General features: G+C 50.3%; 1 protein-coding gene across 2 annotated transcripts in view; it reads left to right on the forward strand.

Moving 5' to 3' along the window:
* The window catches only part of LOC138467869 (N(4)-(Beta-N-acetylglucosaminyl)-L-asparaginase-like), a 601,150-nt gene that overhangs the window by 274,119 nt on the left and 307,583 nt on the right, over positions 1-19,448 (forward strand). For both annotated transcript variants that reach the window (XM_069608161.1, XM_069608162.1), the window contains exon 5: positions 19,404-19,442. In XM_069608161.1, coding sequence (XP_069464262.1) covers positions 19,404-19,442 — 39 coding nt within the window. The remainder of the gene's footprint in view (positions 1-19,403; positions 19,443-19,448) is intronic.

Here is a 19,448-nt window from a genome sequence, read left to right on the forward strand (position 1 = left end):
GGACAGGACACTGTGGTTATGGTAAGTCCGTTCTGTATTAACAACAGTGAAGAAGACTTGAGGCAAAGGAGGCAGGATCCAATCCGTGTAGCAGTTGCTGGATACAAGGTAAGGAGCCAAAGTGGAGTGATACGAGAATAAAAGGGGAGAGGGGAATAGCCCGGAACGGAGAGATGTTCCGTAATGAAATGAAACGGTAAGGATAGAAGAAAGGGTAGTAACAGTCCCTACTTACCAGATATAGTTGGATCCACGAAAAGAACAGGGAGGAACACGTAGGATCGTGAGGATGGCGGACAAGCAGGGCGCCGGAAGAAAAAGGAAAAGACAGAGAATACGAAACGGCAGAGAGCCATGGAATACTAAGGGTGAAGGCAGGAATAGACAAGCGGGAAGGAAATACACTGCAGGAGGCACAGAAGAAGCCAAATGGAGGTTTAGCCGAGCGCTAGTATCAAGGCGAACAACACAGATACAACGCGCAGGAAAGTGGGCGGGGCTTCCTTAAATAACAATGTCAGCCATGTTGGATGAGGACTAGCCCGCTAACTGAGGGTTCTCCGTGACGATATCTTCCACTTATGCCACAGCTTCCAGGGATGGATCCTGACAGTATAACCTCTCTCCCTCCAGAAACCCCCTGGTTTACCTGGGTATCTCAGGTGGAACCTTCTCAATAACCTTGGGGCATGCAGATGGTGTCTGGGTTCCCAGGTTCTTTCTTCCGTGGAATAACCCTTCCAATGGACAAGGTACTGGAGACTGCCTTGACGATACCGAGAATCCACCAAGTATTCTACTTCATACTCCTGTGGTTCTACTGTGGTCAGTGTCTTGGTCTTCGGAGGCTTACGTAAAAAGGGATCCTCCTTGTATTCCTTGAGCAGTGATGTGTGGAACACTGGGTGCACTCTCTGGAGGTTCTTGGGCAGGCGGATTTCGTAGGCTACCGGGTTTATCTGTCTCACTATGGGATAAGGGCCCAGATATCGTGGAGCAAACTTGCCGGTATGTATCCATTTGGGTAGATACCTCGTAGATAACCAGACCTTCTGTCCGGACTTCCAATCTGGGTTGGGTCTTCTGCCTCTGTCGGCCCACTTCTTTTGTGTTAGTTGGCCGTCCTCTAGTGCTTCTCTAGCCAACCTATGTAAGTTCTTTAGTTCTGATAATCGGTCATCAATGGCAGGAGATTTGGTGGGTTGCATCCCGGACCAGGGCATCTGTTGAGGGTGGTAACCATACGTGCAATAGAAAGGACTCATTCTAGTAGAAGTGTGGTAGTTGTTGTTATACGCGAACTCGGCCTGTGCGAGATAGGACGACCAGCTCTCCTGTCTGTTACTGCAAAAGCATTTTAAGTACTGCTCCAGTCCGGCATTGAGTCTCTCTGTCTGACCGTTGCTCTGGGGGTGAAAGCCAGACGACAGCGCTGAGTGCTGAGAAATGGGCCAGCTTACTGTATGAATCGATGGTTACCGTGATTGCGGTCATTCCCTCAGATCTTGGTAGATCAACAATAAAGTCCGTGGAAACGTGTTCCCAAGGCTGGGTGGGTAAAGTAGGTTGTTGCAGTTTACCCAACGGTTTGCCTGTTTGGTACTTGTTGGTGGCACAAATCGGACAGGCCGAAACGTATCTCGCTACGTCCTTGTGGAGTTCTGGCCACCAGAACTTTCGGCTTATAAGATCCTGAGTGTTCTTGATACCAGGGTGTCCAGCGAGGGGGGCATTATGACTCCAGGAGAGGATCTGTTCCTGAAGCTTCTTCGAAGAGAGAAACAACCCAGTACTGTGGTAGTATAAACCATCGTTGGCCAGACTAACGGTGGTGGGAATGGTTGATAGCGAATTGTATTGGGTGGTAAGTTCTTGCAAAAAGAGGGAAACACCAGCCATGATCTTGAGGTTAGGAAACAAGAGATTGTGATCTTGTTTATGGTTAGCTTCTTCTCCCTGACATCTGGAGAGGGCATCTGCCCTTCTGTTTTCTGACCCGGGTAAGTAAGAGATGTTGAAATCATATTGAGAGAAGAAATATGCCCATCGGGCATGTCGGGCGTTAGTGCACTCCATCTGCTGTAACACTCGGAGGTTACGGTGATCCGTTCGTACCTGAAACGGGTGCGCTGCTCCTTGTAACAAGTGTCTCCACTCTTGGTATGCCAATTTGATGGCCAGAAGTTCTCTTTCTAGGACGGAGTAGTTTCGTTCGCTCTTGGTCAGGGTTTTGGAATAATATGCCACTGGATGCATGAGACCGTCTTCCGCCTCTTGCAGGAGAATGGCTCCCACCGCTCCTCCAGAGGCGTCAGTTTCTATTATAAAAGGTCTTGCTTGATCTGGTTGGACTAATATGGGAGCAGAGGTAAACAGTTCCTTGAGCCGTAAGAAGGCTATTTCCTGTTCTGGTCCAAAGGAGTATGGAACCCCTTTCTTAAGGAGACCTGTGATGGGTAACATGAAATTGGAGAAGTTAGGGATGAATTGGCAGTAAAAGTTAGCCAGGCCTAAGAATGTCTGTACCTCGTTGACACTTCTTGGCTCCTTCCAGTCTAGAATAGCCTTTATCTTCCCTGGTTCCATCTTGATCCCTTCCTTTGAGAGGACCTAACCCAGAGAAGAGACTGATGTCACTTCAAATTGACATTTTTCTGGTTTGACCAGAAGATGCTTTGCTCGGAGTCGATGTAACACTCTTCTGACCTGTTCACGGCGGTCCTGTAGCTCTTGAGAATATATTAGTATGTCATCCAGGTAAACGACTACCGACACAAACAACATGTCGGAGAAGATCTTGTCTATAAATCTCTGAAAGACCGCAGGGGCATTTACCAAGCCGAAGGGCATGACCCTGTATTCAAATAGCCGGAATGGAGTCTGAAATGCGGTCTTCCACTCGTCTCCTCTCCTCACCCTGAGGAGGTGGTAGGCTCCTCTGTGGTCCAGTTTGGTAAAGTATGAAGCCCCTCTGACCGCTTCTAGGATATCCCTTATAAGTGGCATGGGATAGTGATCATGGATAGTGATCCGGTTCAACCCTCTGTAATCGATACAAGGTCGTAATTCGGTGGTGTCCTTCTTCGGAATGAAAAACAGTGATGCTCCCACTGATGATCTTGATTCTCCAGCATGGGGTCTGGCATGGATTCACATGCTCATGAATATTCCCCGTCGTCAGGCTGGGAATCCTCGGTAAAGAAAAAACCAGTATCAGTTTTGTTTCTGATCTGTCTTTCGTAGTAATAACCAATCACTGGTCTCTGCGTCATACTGACCACAGCCAATGACTGCCCTCTACCTAAGCACCGCCTCTGGCAGCCATCTTCAGATTTTTACCACACGTTCATGTGTTGGGATCCTCGTGCTATTGCTCTCGAGCGTTAGTGCTATTTTTTCACATTTTTTCTCAAAAAACTTCGTTTTTTCGGTCAAAAGAGCCTCAAGCTCCACCGACTATCCATCCGATCTACGGGGACCCGTGTCGGATTCGTCTGCGCCCCTCAAGGGTGAAGATCTCGTCGAGCTACGCTTTTGGAGGACTCCAGAAGTTTCTCAGGCCCGGACATGGCCCAGGAGAAGGGAAGCTCGACGCCCGGAAAGCTGTTCAGGATCTGCCCTGGATGCCAGCTGCAGAACGTCTTTAAGGAGGACGAACACTTATTTTGTCTCTACTGCTTACATGAGGACAAGACGCACGTGGAGAAGGACTGTGCGTTTTGCGGCAATATGTCGGAGCGGACCATGAAGGACCGCCATCAACGTCTCGCCAACTGGCTGGAAGGGAAGAGCCCGTCAGGCGAGAAGAAGAGGAAGAAATCCGAGCGGTCTTCTAAGACCTTTGAGGACGCCCCGGCGACGGGGGTCCAACACAAGGCCAAGCACCGCGAGTCCGCTGGCACCGGGAGCGCCGAACGGTCGGGCTCTACGGGCACCAGGCAGGGCGCACCCTCCCCGGCACCTTCAGCCACGAGCCAACGCTCTGGGTCGGGTAAGAGGAAGGGCGAGCACCCGGCGAAGCTCCTGGAGAGGCCCCGGTCGAGCTCGAAGGCCCCCTCGGAGGGGGAGCGAGGCAGTGTCCCACCCCTCAAGGATAAGGCGGTGAACGCACCTAAGGTGGTGAAGGCCTTAATCCATCCGGCCAAGCCCTCTATCAATACTGTCGCGGCGGCCCTGGCTCAGCCTGTGGAGGCTACACCAGTGGTGGGAACCTCGGGGCTCAGAGTCTCCCTGCCACCTCGGAGGGAGTCCTCTTTTGTGCCCATCGATAGGACCCCTGTAAAACCCCCGGCGGGGAAGAAAAAGGGGGGGCAGGGCGTCGTCGTAGATTCGGCCTCAACCTCAGAGGAAGAGCTGATTGAGGTCTTAAGCCATGGCCTTGGCGTGGAAGAAGACCGGCCCGTCGGGATGGATCCCGACGCAGGTGACGACGACATCGTCGAGGGTGCCGACGGGGCTCCTGATCGCCCGTCGGATTCCCCTCTGCCAGTGCCGCAAGACAACTCGGCGGCCATTTTGTTGGCTATACAGTCCTTATGTTCAGAGATAAGGACGAGACTACCGTTGCCGACGGAGGAACCTCTCCCGTCGGGGGATCCTGAACCGGGACCTTCGGGTGCTCCCCCTCCCAAGAAAAGAAGGATTCACCCTCCACCTCCTTTTCAGCCGTCGCGCCCCGTCCAGCCCTCCTCCCCGTCCACCCGAGGGGATGATACAGGGACTGACACGGCAGCGACGGGTACGGACGACGAGGTATACGACGAGGATCTACTGTCGTCACCTCCCACCAGGGTTTCTGCGCCCGACGAGATTGGATCGTTCCACTCCATGATCGCCAGGGCATCCGAGCTTTTCCAACTCTGCCCTGTGGAGAAGAAAAAGGAAGGATTCCTTTATCAACGGCGCGAGGCCAAGAGGAAGACGGTCCTCGCGGTGCCTCTACTGGACGACATTTGGGATGAGGGCCTCGCCCTCCTCAAGAACCCTTCCACGACGCCAGCTAGAAGAGACCGGTACGAGAAGAAGTACCGGGTCCCGGACGCGGCCCCCCTGTGCCTCCGGGCGCAGCCTACCCCGGACTCCGTCGTCTCCGCGGCGGCCAGAAAGAAAGCGGGGGGGGGTGCGGCCTCCACATCGACTTCCCCACCGGACGGCGAGGGAAAGAAATTGGACGCTATGGGACGCAGGGTCATCTCGTCGGCAGCGACGACGATTAAAGCGGCCAACGCCTTGGCTATCGTGGCCCGCTACGACAGGGAGTTATGGTACAAACTGGCTCCCCTGCTGGACTTCCTACCGGACGACAAGAGGGCGGATGCCCTTGAGATCCTACAGGAAGGCGAGGTGGCGTCGGACCACGCCATCACTATTGCGACGGACATCGCCGACACTGGGTTTCGCCAGTTGGGCAACGGCGTGTGCCTTAGGCGGCTTGGATGGCTCAAGGCTACGGACTTCCATCAAGACGTACAGACCAGAGTCCTGGACATGCCGTTCGATGGGAACAACCTGTTTGGGAAAACAGTGGACGATTCCCTTCAGGCCATTAAAGCGGACACTGAGACGGCCCGGGCCCTTGGGGTTCTGCAGCAACGACAGATGCCCTTTCGGAGCAGCGGAGGCAAGGGCGTCTCCAAAGGTTCCGGCGGCGGTTTCTCCACCTACCGTCAAGCGGCCCGCTCGTCGTCTCAGGAGGCCTACAGAGGTCGAGGCAAGTCTGGCGGTCCCCGCCGTTGTCGCCAAGGAGGTCAAGGCGGCAAAGCCTCGTCGAAACAGGATTGAACCGGCCGTGGGGTCGGGCCCCCACCGAAGCACCCCGGTGGGAGGCCGGCTGGCGAGCTTCGTCAGCGTGTGGGAGTCCATCTCCACCGACTGTTGGGTGCTGGATGCCTTAGCCCAGGGCCACGCGCTCGAGTTTCAAAGAAGGTGCCCGCGCGTCCCCCCCGTGGCCAGGAAAGAGCTTCACGTCCCTCAGCTTCTCCTGGAGGTAAAGGCGATGCTCAGGAAGGGCGTCATCGAACTCGTCCCAAAGAGGCTTCGGGGCTCCGGAGTTTACTCGAGATACTTCCTCGTGAAGAAGAAGACGGGAGGATGGCGCCCCATCCTAGACCTGCGACGTCTGAACAAGTTCATCAAGGCGCAGAAGTTCCGGATGGTCACCCTCCAGCACGTCCTGGGGCAGCTGGAGGAAGGAGACTTCCTGTCGTCGTTGGATTTGGAGGATGCCTACTTCCACATTCCCATCCTAAAGGGGCACCGAAAATTCCTCAGGTTTGTGGTCCAAGGGCGTCACTACCAGTTCAAAGCCCTCCCCTTCGGACTACGGTCGGCACCCAGGGTATTCACCAAGTGCCTTGCACCGGTGGCGGCGCAGCTGCGCCGCGAGGGGATCCACGTCTACCCCTACCTGGACGACTGGCTCATCCGAGCCAAGACGAGGGAGCTCGCCGTGGAGCACACGGCAAGGACCGTCCAACTTCTCACGGACCTGGGATTCTCTGTGAACTACGCCAAGTCCCTCCTGGTACCCGCTCAAAACGCACTGTTTCTGGGAGCGAAGCTCGACACAGTGTCCCTTCTGGCCTCCCCGTCGGAGGAAAGGACCAGGTCCATCCTGGGCAAGATACAGCGGATGTTGGTTTCCGACGCGGCCAAGGTGAGGTCCATCAAGTCCCTCCTCGGAATGATGTCTTCTTGCATCTACCTCATTCCCATGTGCAGGCTCCGGATGCGCCCGTTGCAGGAGTTCCTGGACGCGCGCTGGATCCAAACGACGGGCGGCTTCGAGGAGAGGATCACACTCGACGAGAGTTTCCGCCGAGCGGTCCGGTGGTGGGGCACCCGCGCGCATCTGACGGCGGGCATGGACTTCCAGACCCCAGACCACCAGGAGACAGTGACCACGGATGCCTCCCTGGAAGGGTGGGGAGCGCACACCGAAAATCTGCACGCGAGAGGCCTCTGGCTCCCGACGGAGAAGTCCCTCCATATCAACGTCCTGGAGCTCCGTGCAGTGTTCTGGGCCCTCAGGTCCTTCCTTCCGTCCCTCAAGGGCAAGGTGGTGAGGATCTTCACCGACAACACCACCACCATGTTTTACATCAGGAAACAGGGCGGAACCAGGTCCCCAGCACTGTCCAAGGAGGCGCAGGACCTGTGGCATTGGGCAGTCGCCCAAAGGATGTTTCTGGTGCCGTTTCATCTGGCAGGGATAAAAAACACCATCGTCGACTCACTCAGCAGGGAGCTGCACTCGTGCCACGAGTGGGAACTACGGCAGGATCTAGTGGATCGCCTCTTCCGACGGTGGGGCACACCCCAGATCGACCTGTTCGCGACGGCGACGAACTCCAAGTGCCGGAGGTTCGCCAGCAGGTTTCCCCAGGCGAGGAGCATGGGCGATGCTTTCTCGTTCCCCTGGGAGGGCCTGTTCCTCTACGCGTTCCCTCCTTTGCCAATGCTAATCCGGCTCATCAATCAGCTCAAGAGGTCACGGTGCAGGATGATCCTCGTCGCACCTGCGTGGCCGAGGCAGATATGGTTCCCGGACCTTCTGGACTTGTCAGCGTCCCCGCCAATCAAGCTGCCGGTGGACGCGGATCTACTCTCCAGGGAAGGAGGCGCCATCCTCCACCACGACCCGAAATCGCTGAACTTGCAGGCCTGGCTCCTGCAGCGCTAGAGTTTGGAGGATACGACATACCGGCCGACTGCAGAGAGGTTCTTGCAAAGGCCAGGGCGTCCTCGACTCTTAAATGCTACGGACACAAATGGAAGAGGTTCTCTGTCTGGTGCCACGCACAGAAGATTAACCCTCTACGGATTACGGCTCCCCAGGTACTGCCGTACCTGCTGACGCTGGCCAAAGCTGGACTGGCACACGCGTCCATCAAGATTCATCTTGCTGCGATCTCCCGATACACCAGAACCACGGGCCGGACGTCCCTGTGGTCTCATCGTCTGGTGAAAGAGTTCATGAAGGGACTGTTCAGATCGTTCCCGCCGGTGAAGGCGCCGGCCCCGGCGTGGGAGCTCAACGTGGTGCTGACCAAGCTCATGGGACCTCCGTTCGAGCCTCTGCACTCAGCCCCGTTGAAGTTTCTGTCGTGGAAAACAGCGTTTCTTGTGGCCATCACCTCCGCACGACGGGTGGGAGAGATCCAGGCCCTTTCCTGCAAGGCCCCGTACTTGACTTTTCACGACACGAGGGTAGTGCTCAGGACGCACCCCTCCTTCATGCCCAAGGTACCGTCGGACTTCCATCTCAACGAACCCTTGGTGTTGCCTGTGTTCTTCCCGTCGCCTTCGTCGCCGGCTGAGAGGACTTTGCACTCGCTGGATGTGGCTAAAGCGCTGAAGTTCTACGTGGACCGCACAAAGTGTTTTCGGAAGACGTCACAACTCTTTGTGAACTTTGGACCTGTCAATCAGGGGAAGGCTCTCTCGAAGGCTTCCATTTCCAGGTGGCTCTCCGGCTGTATCATGTACTGTCATCGGTTGGCAAACCGACCGCTGCCTGGCCGTCCGAGAGCCCATTCCACCAGAGCGATCGCAGCTACCACGGCGTTCCTTTCTGGTGTGCCCCTGCTGGACATATGCAGGGCTGCTACGTGGAGGTCGACGCACACCTTCACGAAATTCTACTGCGTCGATCGGGATTCCAGGGAGGAGTCCAGGGTCGGCCAAGCAGTGCTGCGCAACCTGTTCGCCTGAGGTGAGCCTGGTGAGGAGGTAAGATGCTTAATGTTGAGTTTGATGTAATGCTTAATGTTGAGCCTTTGCCACCTCCTGTGGTTGTGCATGTGTGTACTGCTATGTATTCTTTATTCATGAGCATGTGAATCCATGCCAGACCCCATGCTGGAGAAGGAACAAGTTACTTACCTGTAACTGTTGTTCTCCAGCATGGGTCTGGCATGGATTCACATGCGAACCCTCCCGCCTACCCCTCTGCGGCTCTTCACTTGGTCATACTGCCACTTCACGTGCTTCCAAATCTGAAGATGGCTGCCAGAGGCGGTGCTTAGGTAGAGGGCAGTCATTGGCTGTGGTCAGTATGACGCAGAGACCAGTGATTGGTTATTACTACGAAAGACAGATCAGAAACGAAACTGATACTGGTTTTTTCTTTACCGAGGATTCCCAGCCTGACGACGGGAAATATTCATGAGCATGTGAATCCATGCCAGACCCATGCTGGAGAACAACAGTTACAGGTAAGTAACTTGTTCCTTCCTGTACTAGGCCGTTCTGCAGATTGTCATCCAGATACGTTCTAAAGGCCTGTCTTTCGGAAAGGGATAGAGGATACATCCTGCCAAATGGGACAACAGACTCCAGGGTCAGTTCTATGGCACAGTCCTCTGGCCTATGAGGAGGTAAGAGTTTGGGTGTAGTGTCTTTGAACACTTCAGCATATTCCTGGTACTGACGAGGAACGGATGAGACCACTTTGAGGAGAGGGGGTCCCTTCTCCTTGTTTTCTTTCTTGTCTTGATGGACCGAACTGCAGTGGTGTTCACAGTAGAAAGAATCAAAACGCACGCAGTTGGTAGTCCAGTTTATCTGCGGATTGTGTCTTCTTAGCCAGGGTATCCCTATCACCAAGGGAAAATGGGCTGCTCTAATGAGATCGAATACCAGCAATTCCTGATGCTCTCCCAGCGCCAAACGTAAGGGTATCGACTCGGATTGAATAGGACCTGAGGACAGGGGGGTTCCATCCACCCCTCAACGGGGATAGGCCTTTCCTTCTGCCTAATGGGAATTCGGTGCTCTTTAGCCCATCCTTCGTCCATAAAGTTCCCAGCGGCGCTGCAGTCTAGCATTGCGAAAACTTCTACACAAGAGGTTCTGGTTGTCCAGAGAGTGACTCGGAAAACCAACAAGCTGTTATCCTCCTTTAATTCTGTTGGTCTGGTAAAGTTGCAAGGACTGTGTCTTGTTCCCCCGAGACCTCCCTTGCAAAGGACCGAGGGCGGAAGTTTTCCTTCCTTCGAGGAGGCACTTCGGGACATTCTCTGAGGAGATGCTTCGAAGAGCCGCAATACAGACAGAGTCCTGAATCCCTCCGTCTTTTGCGTTCTGCAGGCGTGAGAGGGCCTCGGGCTGCCCCTATCTGCATAGGTTACTCTTGGGTTGACATTCCTCTGGAAGGGTGAGGAGTCGGGCTAGGTGAGGGTTGGCTGGGACGAGGTCTTCTCCTTTCCAAACGGCGTTCGTTGAGTCGTTACTCTAGCTGTAGAGTGAGCGACATGAGATCCTGAAAAGACAGAGGCCGAGCCACTCGGGCTAACTCATCTTTTAGCTCGTCCTGAAGTCCCCTCCGAAGATTGTCTGTTTGGCGGATTCTGGCCAGTCTGTCTTAGCCGCAAGTCTCAGGAAGTGAGATATGTAGGTCTGTACGTCTGTACTCCCCTGTTTCACGTCCAGAATAGCTTCAAAGGAGGTGTACAAAACCTCTGGGCGATCGAATCTACCCTTGAAGAGGTCAACAAACAAGTCATAGTTAGCCAGTGCTGGATCGTTTCTTGTCACCAACGGAGTGGCCCAAGCCAAGGCATTCCCCGTGAGATTGGCTATGAGGAATCCCACCTTAGCTCTAGCTGTTTCAAATGTGTGAGGGCGAAAGGCGAAGTATACGTGGCAGGCGTCTAAGTACTCCTTTAGACCGCCTGGGTAGCCATCGTATTTGCTGAAAGATAAAGGCATGGGTGGTAAATCCCCTTGGTCGTCCCTATGTAGGACAACTTGTTGGCGCAGAGCTGCATTTTCTGTTTTCAGGGATTGGACTTCTAAGGTAGCCCTTGTAACGCTGCCACCAGCTCCTGATACTGTTCCAGGGAAGCCATGAGTCTGTTCGGGCGTTGTATTCTGTCAGACTGTTCCCCTTCACCACCCTGCTCCTCACCTGTAGCTTCCTCTTGTTTGTCCTTGGGGTGCTTGGAATGCTTTCGGAGAGTCCTTGTATCTTCCTTTGCGGGCTTGTCTCTGGACTTCCTGTCATGTAAATAGGGCCTGGCTCCCTCGGAGGCCACTTCGACAGGAGGTGGAACCTGTCTTGGGGGGCCCCGAGGAGCCAAGCCCCCGCGACAGGGAAAAGACCGATGGACGGCAAAAAACCCTGTGGAGTCTTGAGGAGGTGGATCTTGGAAATAGACTCTTCAAAGGCTGGAGTGGATGTTAGCAATCCGGAGTGAGTACAGGACACTGTGGTTATGGTAAATCCGTTCTGTATTAACAACAGTGAAGAAGACTTGAGGCAAAGGAGGCAGAATCCAATCCGTGTACCAGTTGCTGGATACAAGGTAAGGAGCCAAAGTGGAGTGACACGAGAATAAAAGGGGAGAGGGGAATAGCCCGGAACGGAGAAACGTTCCATAATGAAACGAAATGGTAAGGATAGAAGAATGGGTAGTAACAGTCCCTACTTACCAGATATAGTTGGATCCATGAAAGGAACAGGAAGGAACACGTAGGATCGCGAGGATTGGCGGACAAGCCGCGAGTAAGAGCGGCAGGGCGCCGGAAGAAAAAGGAAAAGACAGAGAATACGAAACGGCAGAGAGCCGTGGAATACTAAGGGTGAAGGCTGGAATAGACAAGCGGGAAGGAAATACACTGCAGGAGGCACAGGAGAAGCCAAACGGAGGTTTAGCCGAGCGCTAGCATCAAGGCGAACAACACAGATACAACGCGCAGGAAAGTGGGCGGGGCTTGCTTAAATAACAATGTCAGCCATGTTGGATGAGGACTAGCCCGCTAACTGAGGGTTCTCCGTGATGATATCTTCCACTTATGCCACAGCTTCCAGGGATGGATCCTGACAGTGACAGACTTCTTTCCAAAAGCGAGAAGTATATTGAGGGACTCGATCTGATACTATGGTGTCTGGTAAGCCATGTCGGGAAAATATCTCTTTGATAAACAGCTTGGCCATGTGGAATGCTCCCGGGATCTTTATTAATGGGGTGAAATGTGCCAGTTCGGAAAAATAGTCGTTAGTGACCATAATGGTAGTGTTTTTGGAGGAAGAAGGAAGATCCACAATAAAATCAGTGGAAATCACTTGCCAGGGTTTATCCGGGATAGGCATGCGAGCCAGCAAACCGAATGGTGGAGATCGAGAAGATTTAGATTGTATACATACAGTGCATGCTGCTATGTAATCCCTTACGTCAGAGCATAAGGTGGGCCACCAGAAATGTCGCTTGATCAACTCGAGGGTAGTCTGATAGCCACGATGTCCAGCTGCCTGAGAGTCATGGCACATTTGTAGGACTTCCTTTTGCAGGGAAGGTGTAGGGACAAGGACTTGTTCCCCAAAGAAGTAATAACCTCGGTCCTTTGTGAGATGGTGTGATGTTACTAGGTCCTCACAAAATTGCAAATGTTGAGTTGTGTCTTGCTGTAACCTTTGAAGAAATTCGGTAAGCACTGCAATGAATTGAGCTTTTGGGAATAGTGTTTCAGAATGAAAGTGGTGAGTGGGTATGTCTTTTCGAGAAAGGGCGTCCGCCCGGAGATTTTGACTTCCCGGTAGAACGTGAATTCAATCCGAAAGGTAGGAAGAAATGGGCCCATCTCGCTTGTCTGCTATTGGTAGTCTGGGCTTGCAGAAGAACTTTGAGGTTATGATAATCAGTACGGACCTTGACTGGAAAGGGCGACCCTAGGAGAAGGTGTCTCCATTCTTCAAATGCCCTTTTTATAGCTAAAGGCTCCTTCTCAAGCACCTAGTAGTTTATTTCCGAAGGGTTGAAGGTTTTGGATAAATATGCCACTGGTCTTTCCTCGCCTTCATCCGAACTTTGTAGAAGAACAGCCCCTAATGCATGGTGGGAGGCATCCGTTTCTATGATGAATTGTCGCGACTGGTCTGGAGTCAATAATACGGACTCCGATGTGAATACATTTTTCAGGTTTTCAAAGGCTTCTTGGGCTTGATTATCCCATGCAAATACCACTCCCTTCTTTAGTAGCTTGGTGATTTGTAAGGATGATCTCTGAGAAATTAGGAATTAATTTCCGATAGAAATTCGTGAAGCCAAGAAAACATTGTATGTCCTTGATATTGGTCGGAGAAGGCCAGTCCAATACCGCAGAAACTTTCTTGGGATCCATGGAGATTCCTTGTGCAGACAGTACAAATCCTAAATAGGTAACACTATCTTGATGGAAGGCACACTTCTCAGCTTTGCAATACAAGAGGTGATCTAGAACTATGTTAACATGACGAATATGTTCTTCCTTGTTTGAGGAAAAGACCAGAATATCGTCCAGATATATGACAACAAAATGAAGGAGGATGTCAGCAAACAAATGATCCATGAAGCGCTGGAATACAGCGGGAGCGTTAACAAGGCCGAAGGGCATACCTCGATATTCATAATGGCCAAACGGTGTCCGAAAGGCTGTTTTCCACTCGTCTCCCGGGGCTATCCGTATCAAATGGTACGCTCCTCGGAGATCCAGCTTTGTGTAGACAGAAGCCCCCTGAACTGCCTCAAGTATGTCTGTTATTAATGGCATCGGATATTTATCGGCACAGTGATCTTATTAAGGCCACGATAGTCAATGCAGGGTCTAAGTTCTTCTGATTCTTTCTTTGGAATAAAAAATAGTGAGGCTCCTGCCGGAGATTTGGATTCTGTTATGAGTCCATTCTGGATGTTGGCATGTAGGTATTCTTTGAGGGCCTTCTTTTCTCGCAGGGATAGTACATACATGCGTCCAAATGGTAGAGGAGTGTCAGGCAATAAGACTATATGGCAGTCATCTCTCCGATGAGGAGGTAGCGTTGGATATTCGGGTGTAGCAAACACTGTTTGAAAGGATTTATGACATTCTGGGATAAGTCCGAGTTGGCTGGCCAGAGGTGCCGAGAGAGGACTAACCATCTCCGAAGGGATGTGAACTCCAACTGTGTCTTAAGAAAGACAATTATTTACACAATGTTCTGAGCCTAAAAATAAAGTACCAACTGTCCAATTAATGTATGGGTTGTGGACCCGCAGCCAAGGAAGGCCTAAAATAACTGGGAAGTGGGCGGTCTTGATCAGATCGAACACTATAGACTCTCTGTGGGAAGCGATCATGCAGGTGACTGGTCTGGTCTGTTCACGTATGGGTCCCGAGCTTAAAGGATTACCATCTACCCCTTCAATAGAAGTGGTCGAAGATTTAGTCTCTCTAGCTATACCTCTTTCCGCAGCCCACCGATCGTCCAAAAAGTTCCCTGCTGCCCCGCAATCAACCAAAGCAGGTATACCCCTTAATGTCCTGTCTGGTAATAATATGGTCAGGGAGAGAACTATCATAGTCTGGTTATCAGAGGGTGGTTCTAAAGATAATCAAAATTTTTGTGGGCAATCCAATGTCTGTAATCCTGCCATCTTCCCCTTTACGGCAGGACCTTGGCATTTCCCTGCACCGAGATTGGTGCACGACGAGGTGGGACTAAGGGGCAATCACGTAGAATGTGTGAAGAGGACCCACAATACATGCATAGGCCAAGGGTCTTTTGTCTTTCTCTCTCAACACCAGAAAGAGGGGCTCGAACCGATCCGATTTGCATCGGTTCGTCCCCTGATGAAGGCTTGTTATTAGGAGGATGATATTCTGGCATTGACTGGACACTCTTTCCCTTCCTCTTTTCATAAGAGCGTTCGTGCAGACGACAGTCTATCTGCATTGTGAGCGTAATCATATTTGCCAGATTGGCTGGGCGAGGAACTTTAGCAACTTCATCTTTAAGATCCTCAGACAGTCCTCGACGGAAGAGCGTGAGAAGACCATCATCAGGCCATCCCGTCTCGGCGGATAATTGTTTAAATTGAGTGATGTAGGACATAAGGTCTTTAGATCCCTGTTTTAAATCAAGTAGTCTTTCCTGAGTGGTAACCGTGACTTCTTGTCGGCTAAACATTAACTTTAGACTATTAGTAAAGACTGGATAAGAATCGAGAATGGCATTGCCAGAGGTGACCAACGGGGTGGCCCAGGCTAATGCAGGACCGGTCAAGTGAGAGATTAAGAACCCCACCTTGTCTTTGTCCGTGGGAAAAAACCGAGACTTGAAGGTAAACTGGACGGTACAGATATCCAGAAATTCCTTCAACTTGTGGGGATCCCCATCAAATTTACCCATTTGTAAAGTGGCTGGAGGGGTCTCGGAGAAAGCTCTAGCGACCTGTTGCTTAAGTTGGGCATTGTCTTGTTTAAGAGACTGTACCTCGATAGACATGGCTTGCATCGCAGCCATGAGCTGCTGCATTTGTTGCTCCATGGGAAATGCTGGAAGCTCAAGTGTAGTTCCTAAGTTGTTTAACTGGCATTGCTATCTGTTATAGTCTGGTTAACTTAGTAACAACATTCAATCTCAAAAGTGTCACTAACCTGATCTGACAGCATCTTCCCATGAAGGATGCAAATGCTGAAATGAAAGTTCCCCCGTATAGCTCTACTCTCCCCTCTCCGGAAATGATAATATGCCAGGGTGGGAAGGAGCAAAACCCCCCACGGAAACCTTCTGGGGAAGAAAATCCTGGACGATGTTGCTCACGGGTAATCGGGACAAGGTCTTGAGGTAAGTAGAGGTCTTCGGAGTAACTGGCACTCGTATCAAAGATGAAGTCTGGGAGTTAGACACAAGACAGGTAAGAATTTAACAGTGAGGATAAGACTGAAATATTGCAGGAGGAGCAGTAGTCTGACACTTACTGGAGGAGGATTGATGGCTCTACTGAGGGTTGTAAGGTGATCGGGAACACCGGTTTCTAGTATTTAGGTCCAGAAATGTAGTACCAGCCCACTCTTAGAGAAAAGAGAGAGATTTTCTGCCAGAGTAAAATAGGGAAAGTGGTGCAGAGAGCGGGTATTAGGAAGGATGCTAACTTACTTTGGATGGGAATGTCGAGAGTGCGACCAGTAAAAGTGGATGTTGGGAGCGGGAGACTTGCCGAGGAAATACGGGACTCTGTGCGAAACCAAGACGAGAGAGAAGAGGAGAGTCTGGATTGAAAGGAGAGTAAATAAGCAGAGGTTTACGGAAACAAGGATTCACATAAGTCAGTGAAGGGCAACCTAGTAGCAAAACTTACGGAGCGCTGAAATCAGCAGTAGCGACGCGGTGGGTAGTCCTACTTCCTTCCCTAAATGGGATCACGTGAACAGCCATCTGCGTCTCTGGGGAGAGTGCATAGTCTATCCCGTTGTCTGCAGTTACGGTACGGACATCCACGGCCATCTTGGACAGGTTGGACAGGTTGGAGCGTATTACTCCGCACAATCGGCGGCGCTGCCAAAGAGACCAGCGCCGTAACGGCGTGACAATTTGGTGTCATAAACATAACTAAAGTTATTAATAAAAATGTAATTTAGGCCTTCCCTTGATTCCGAGAGATTTGAAAGTTGGTGCAAGGGTGAAGATCAAAATTAACATGGGAACTATCAAGTGGCATATTCTTCACTGATACGGCTCCTGAGTAAATGAAGAAAAAACATATCTCTGCATGGGAAGGGCATGCCGACTTCAGACTAGCATCATCTGATTTGCCTTAAAATGTAGTTCTTAAAAATGTATCCATACATGTAAAGATTTGAAAAATTAGAGTACTTGCCATGTTGAACAGGCCGAGCCCACATGTCAGTTTGGGATGACAAAGCTTTCCTCCCACAGCTTTCCTAACTCACACCCCTCATCTCCTTGTGCTATTAGCACACAGGTGGGCGGTGGGTAGAGAAACCAACCAATCCCTTTTGCAGGAATCATGACAAGTTAGTGATGTCATTTGCCTTATAAGTAGACCAGTTTGCGTTAGAACTGGGCTTTTTCCACTTATTCCGGGAGGTAACCTGCTGCTGAACTCTTGCTAAAAACTTCCAGGCACTGAGGCCCCAAATCTTGCATTGGAGACCGGGACCAGGAAACATAGAAGCTGACTGGGACCCCTTGGAGAAGCCAAAGAGGACTATACTGGACTGATACCCTTGCTGTCCCAGTGGTGCCCTGCTGTTCCCTTATGTCCATTACAAGGTCTCTCCTGTAAGTAAAACTATCCCCAAAGCCACAGAATGTGTAGGCCCTGCATTTTCAAGCATTGTTTTAGTTATTTCCCCTTAGCAAAATATCCTGTTTGTCTGTGTAGATCCTTATTTAATTAAAGTAAACAATTAATTCCCCTATAGAAATCATGGGATGTGTTTTGTTGGCATTCGAAACTAACAAGCTCTTCCCAGTGTGTTTTGAGCCAGTATAGACATAAAGATTTGCCAAAAGAATTAATCCCAAAACCCTGTTTCCAAATTGCCCCTTTGTTCCCATTGTGCTCTGGCCCAAGCCACAAAGCCCTGCCTGTTCTTTTTATTTCGGTGTGGCAAAATAAATGTTCCCATTTCTTTTCTTTCCCTCATATTGCATTTGTGGTAAAAAGTAAGAAAAAAATGATTTTCCCCTTGAATCCCTTTTCACAAAGAGTGCATTTTAACAGAATCCCAAAACAACTTTCCCATTGTGTTCCCACTCTCTGCCACTGGCCTTCAATTCAGAGGGGCCAAGCCTAATTGATGTTTGGAGGGTGGGGGTTGCTGGGAGAAAAGTATTATAACCAAATCAGCAATCACTGTATCTTGAATTGTTCTTTTTCTGTATTGGTGGGTGATTTGAAAAGAAAGCTATGGGGAATTATCTCTGTGTTGGTTCCATTACAGAAGTCAGTTTTGTTCTTGTGTTGCCACGGCATTGGTGGCTGATGTTAGTCTGTTTGTCAATTAATACATCTATATACATACTACACACCGGCCTGGTTCCTAGTCCATTGTAGCACTGAGTTATTTTTGGGTTTGGGTGCGAGACGGTTGGAGGCCTTACCAAATAGAACCTGAATCAAAATCATAGTGATTTGTTGTGCGCCACATTCATTGGGGGGAAAGGAACTCCCTGAGTTGAGTGTGGCCGCGTAATAAACCACAACACCCACTTTCCTTAACCCCCTTATCCTCTCCTTGTTTGCTTGGTTGGTGACCTTGCCTCGAGTTGCTCTATCTTGGGCTTGCCCTTTCCCATTTACCCATATTATCCTGTTGTTCCAATCGATCCACATTGTATCTGGGTTTGTTGGAATTTGGCTTCCATGTTAACTTGATTTTGGAACACTGCAACGGGTGTTGAGCCTGCGACCGCCAACCACATGCTGTCTGCCTTTTCCTGTCTGCACAGAGACCTTATGGATACCTTCTGACCATCATTTCCACCACTGCTGATGCACCTCCAGACGTTTTTTGCCCACCCTATGTTCCTGACATTCCTTGCAATACAACTAGGTAATCTCACAATTTCTGTGTGTCTGATACCTTCTGTGGGGTCTGGTGTCCCAACTATTAACCCATTCCTTTTCTTTCCTTGCAGCTGGGGGTTGAGACAGAACTTTCCACCTCTTTCCATGTTCTCACCTACAGGAGGTGCCTTTTTATACTGGCCATTAGCCTTTGGGGCAGGTACTTCGCTCTGCGGGTGCTACCCTGGTGGCCACACAAGCCTGGTTTGCTGACACTGTATTTGGCTAGATTACACCGAAACAATAGTTGATATCTTGGTGCTCAACATAGACTTGCAGTAGTGCTTTGCTTTCCTACATAGTTACAGTGAGTTTGTACAAATGCAATACCTCTTTGGGTATGTATAAATACCTGACCGTATGCAGTCCTGGGTTTAAGTTGATCATCTGTTGTACTATTTTATTAGTTTTGTGTATTTTTTTATTTTTCTTTGGGGATTTGAATTTCATGTTTTCCTGCTTTTCAAAATTAGCCTCTTAGCAAGGGATCCATTTGGATCTAAACCCAGACCGAACAGCAGCATTTTGTTTTGCTTTTTGTTTGTCTGAGGGGTGATTCTGACTTTTGATTTTTAAAATTATTTTAAGTATCTGTCCCATACTGCTTCTAAGAGTTTGCTGCTTAGGATACAACCATATTTCTCACCTCATTATTGACCTGGGCAACTACTTCACTGCAGACCACTACAGCGTGTTGTCATTATCATAACAGAGAAGAAAATGTGCACACTCATAAGGCCTGTTTGTTCGGGGCTGTTTTTTGCTTGTGTGGAATAGAGTAATTTATATTGTCACTAATCATGTGTTGTGATTTGGGTAGTTATTTATTCTATGATTAAGCAAGTACTAGATGAGTTGTTTAAGGAATCTGTCGTTATAAAGTTATTCTAAAAAAAATGGCTTACATTCCAGACATCCGTATTTGAGCATTTATTGCTCATTGTTTACTACTGAATGTTACTGATTGCTGCTGCTGATCTTAATCTAGTTAGTGTATCAGCACGTTAGAACTTTAAATTTCAATACACAGTGATGAAGTTAATTGTTTTTGTTTTTTGTTTTTATTAGGTATAATTGCCTTAGATCTTTATGGAAACATAAGCGTAGGTGAGT

This window comes from Ambystoma mexicanum, chromosome 4q, assembly GCF_040938575.1.
Source record: "Ambystoma mexicanum isolate Mex_15411 chromosome 4q, UKY_AmexF1_1, whole genome shotgun sequence".
NCBI lineage: Eukaryota > Metazoa > Chordata > Amphibia > Caudata > Ambystomatidae > Ambystoma > Ambystoma mexicanum.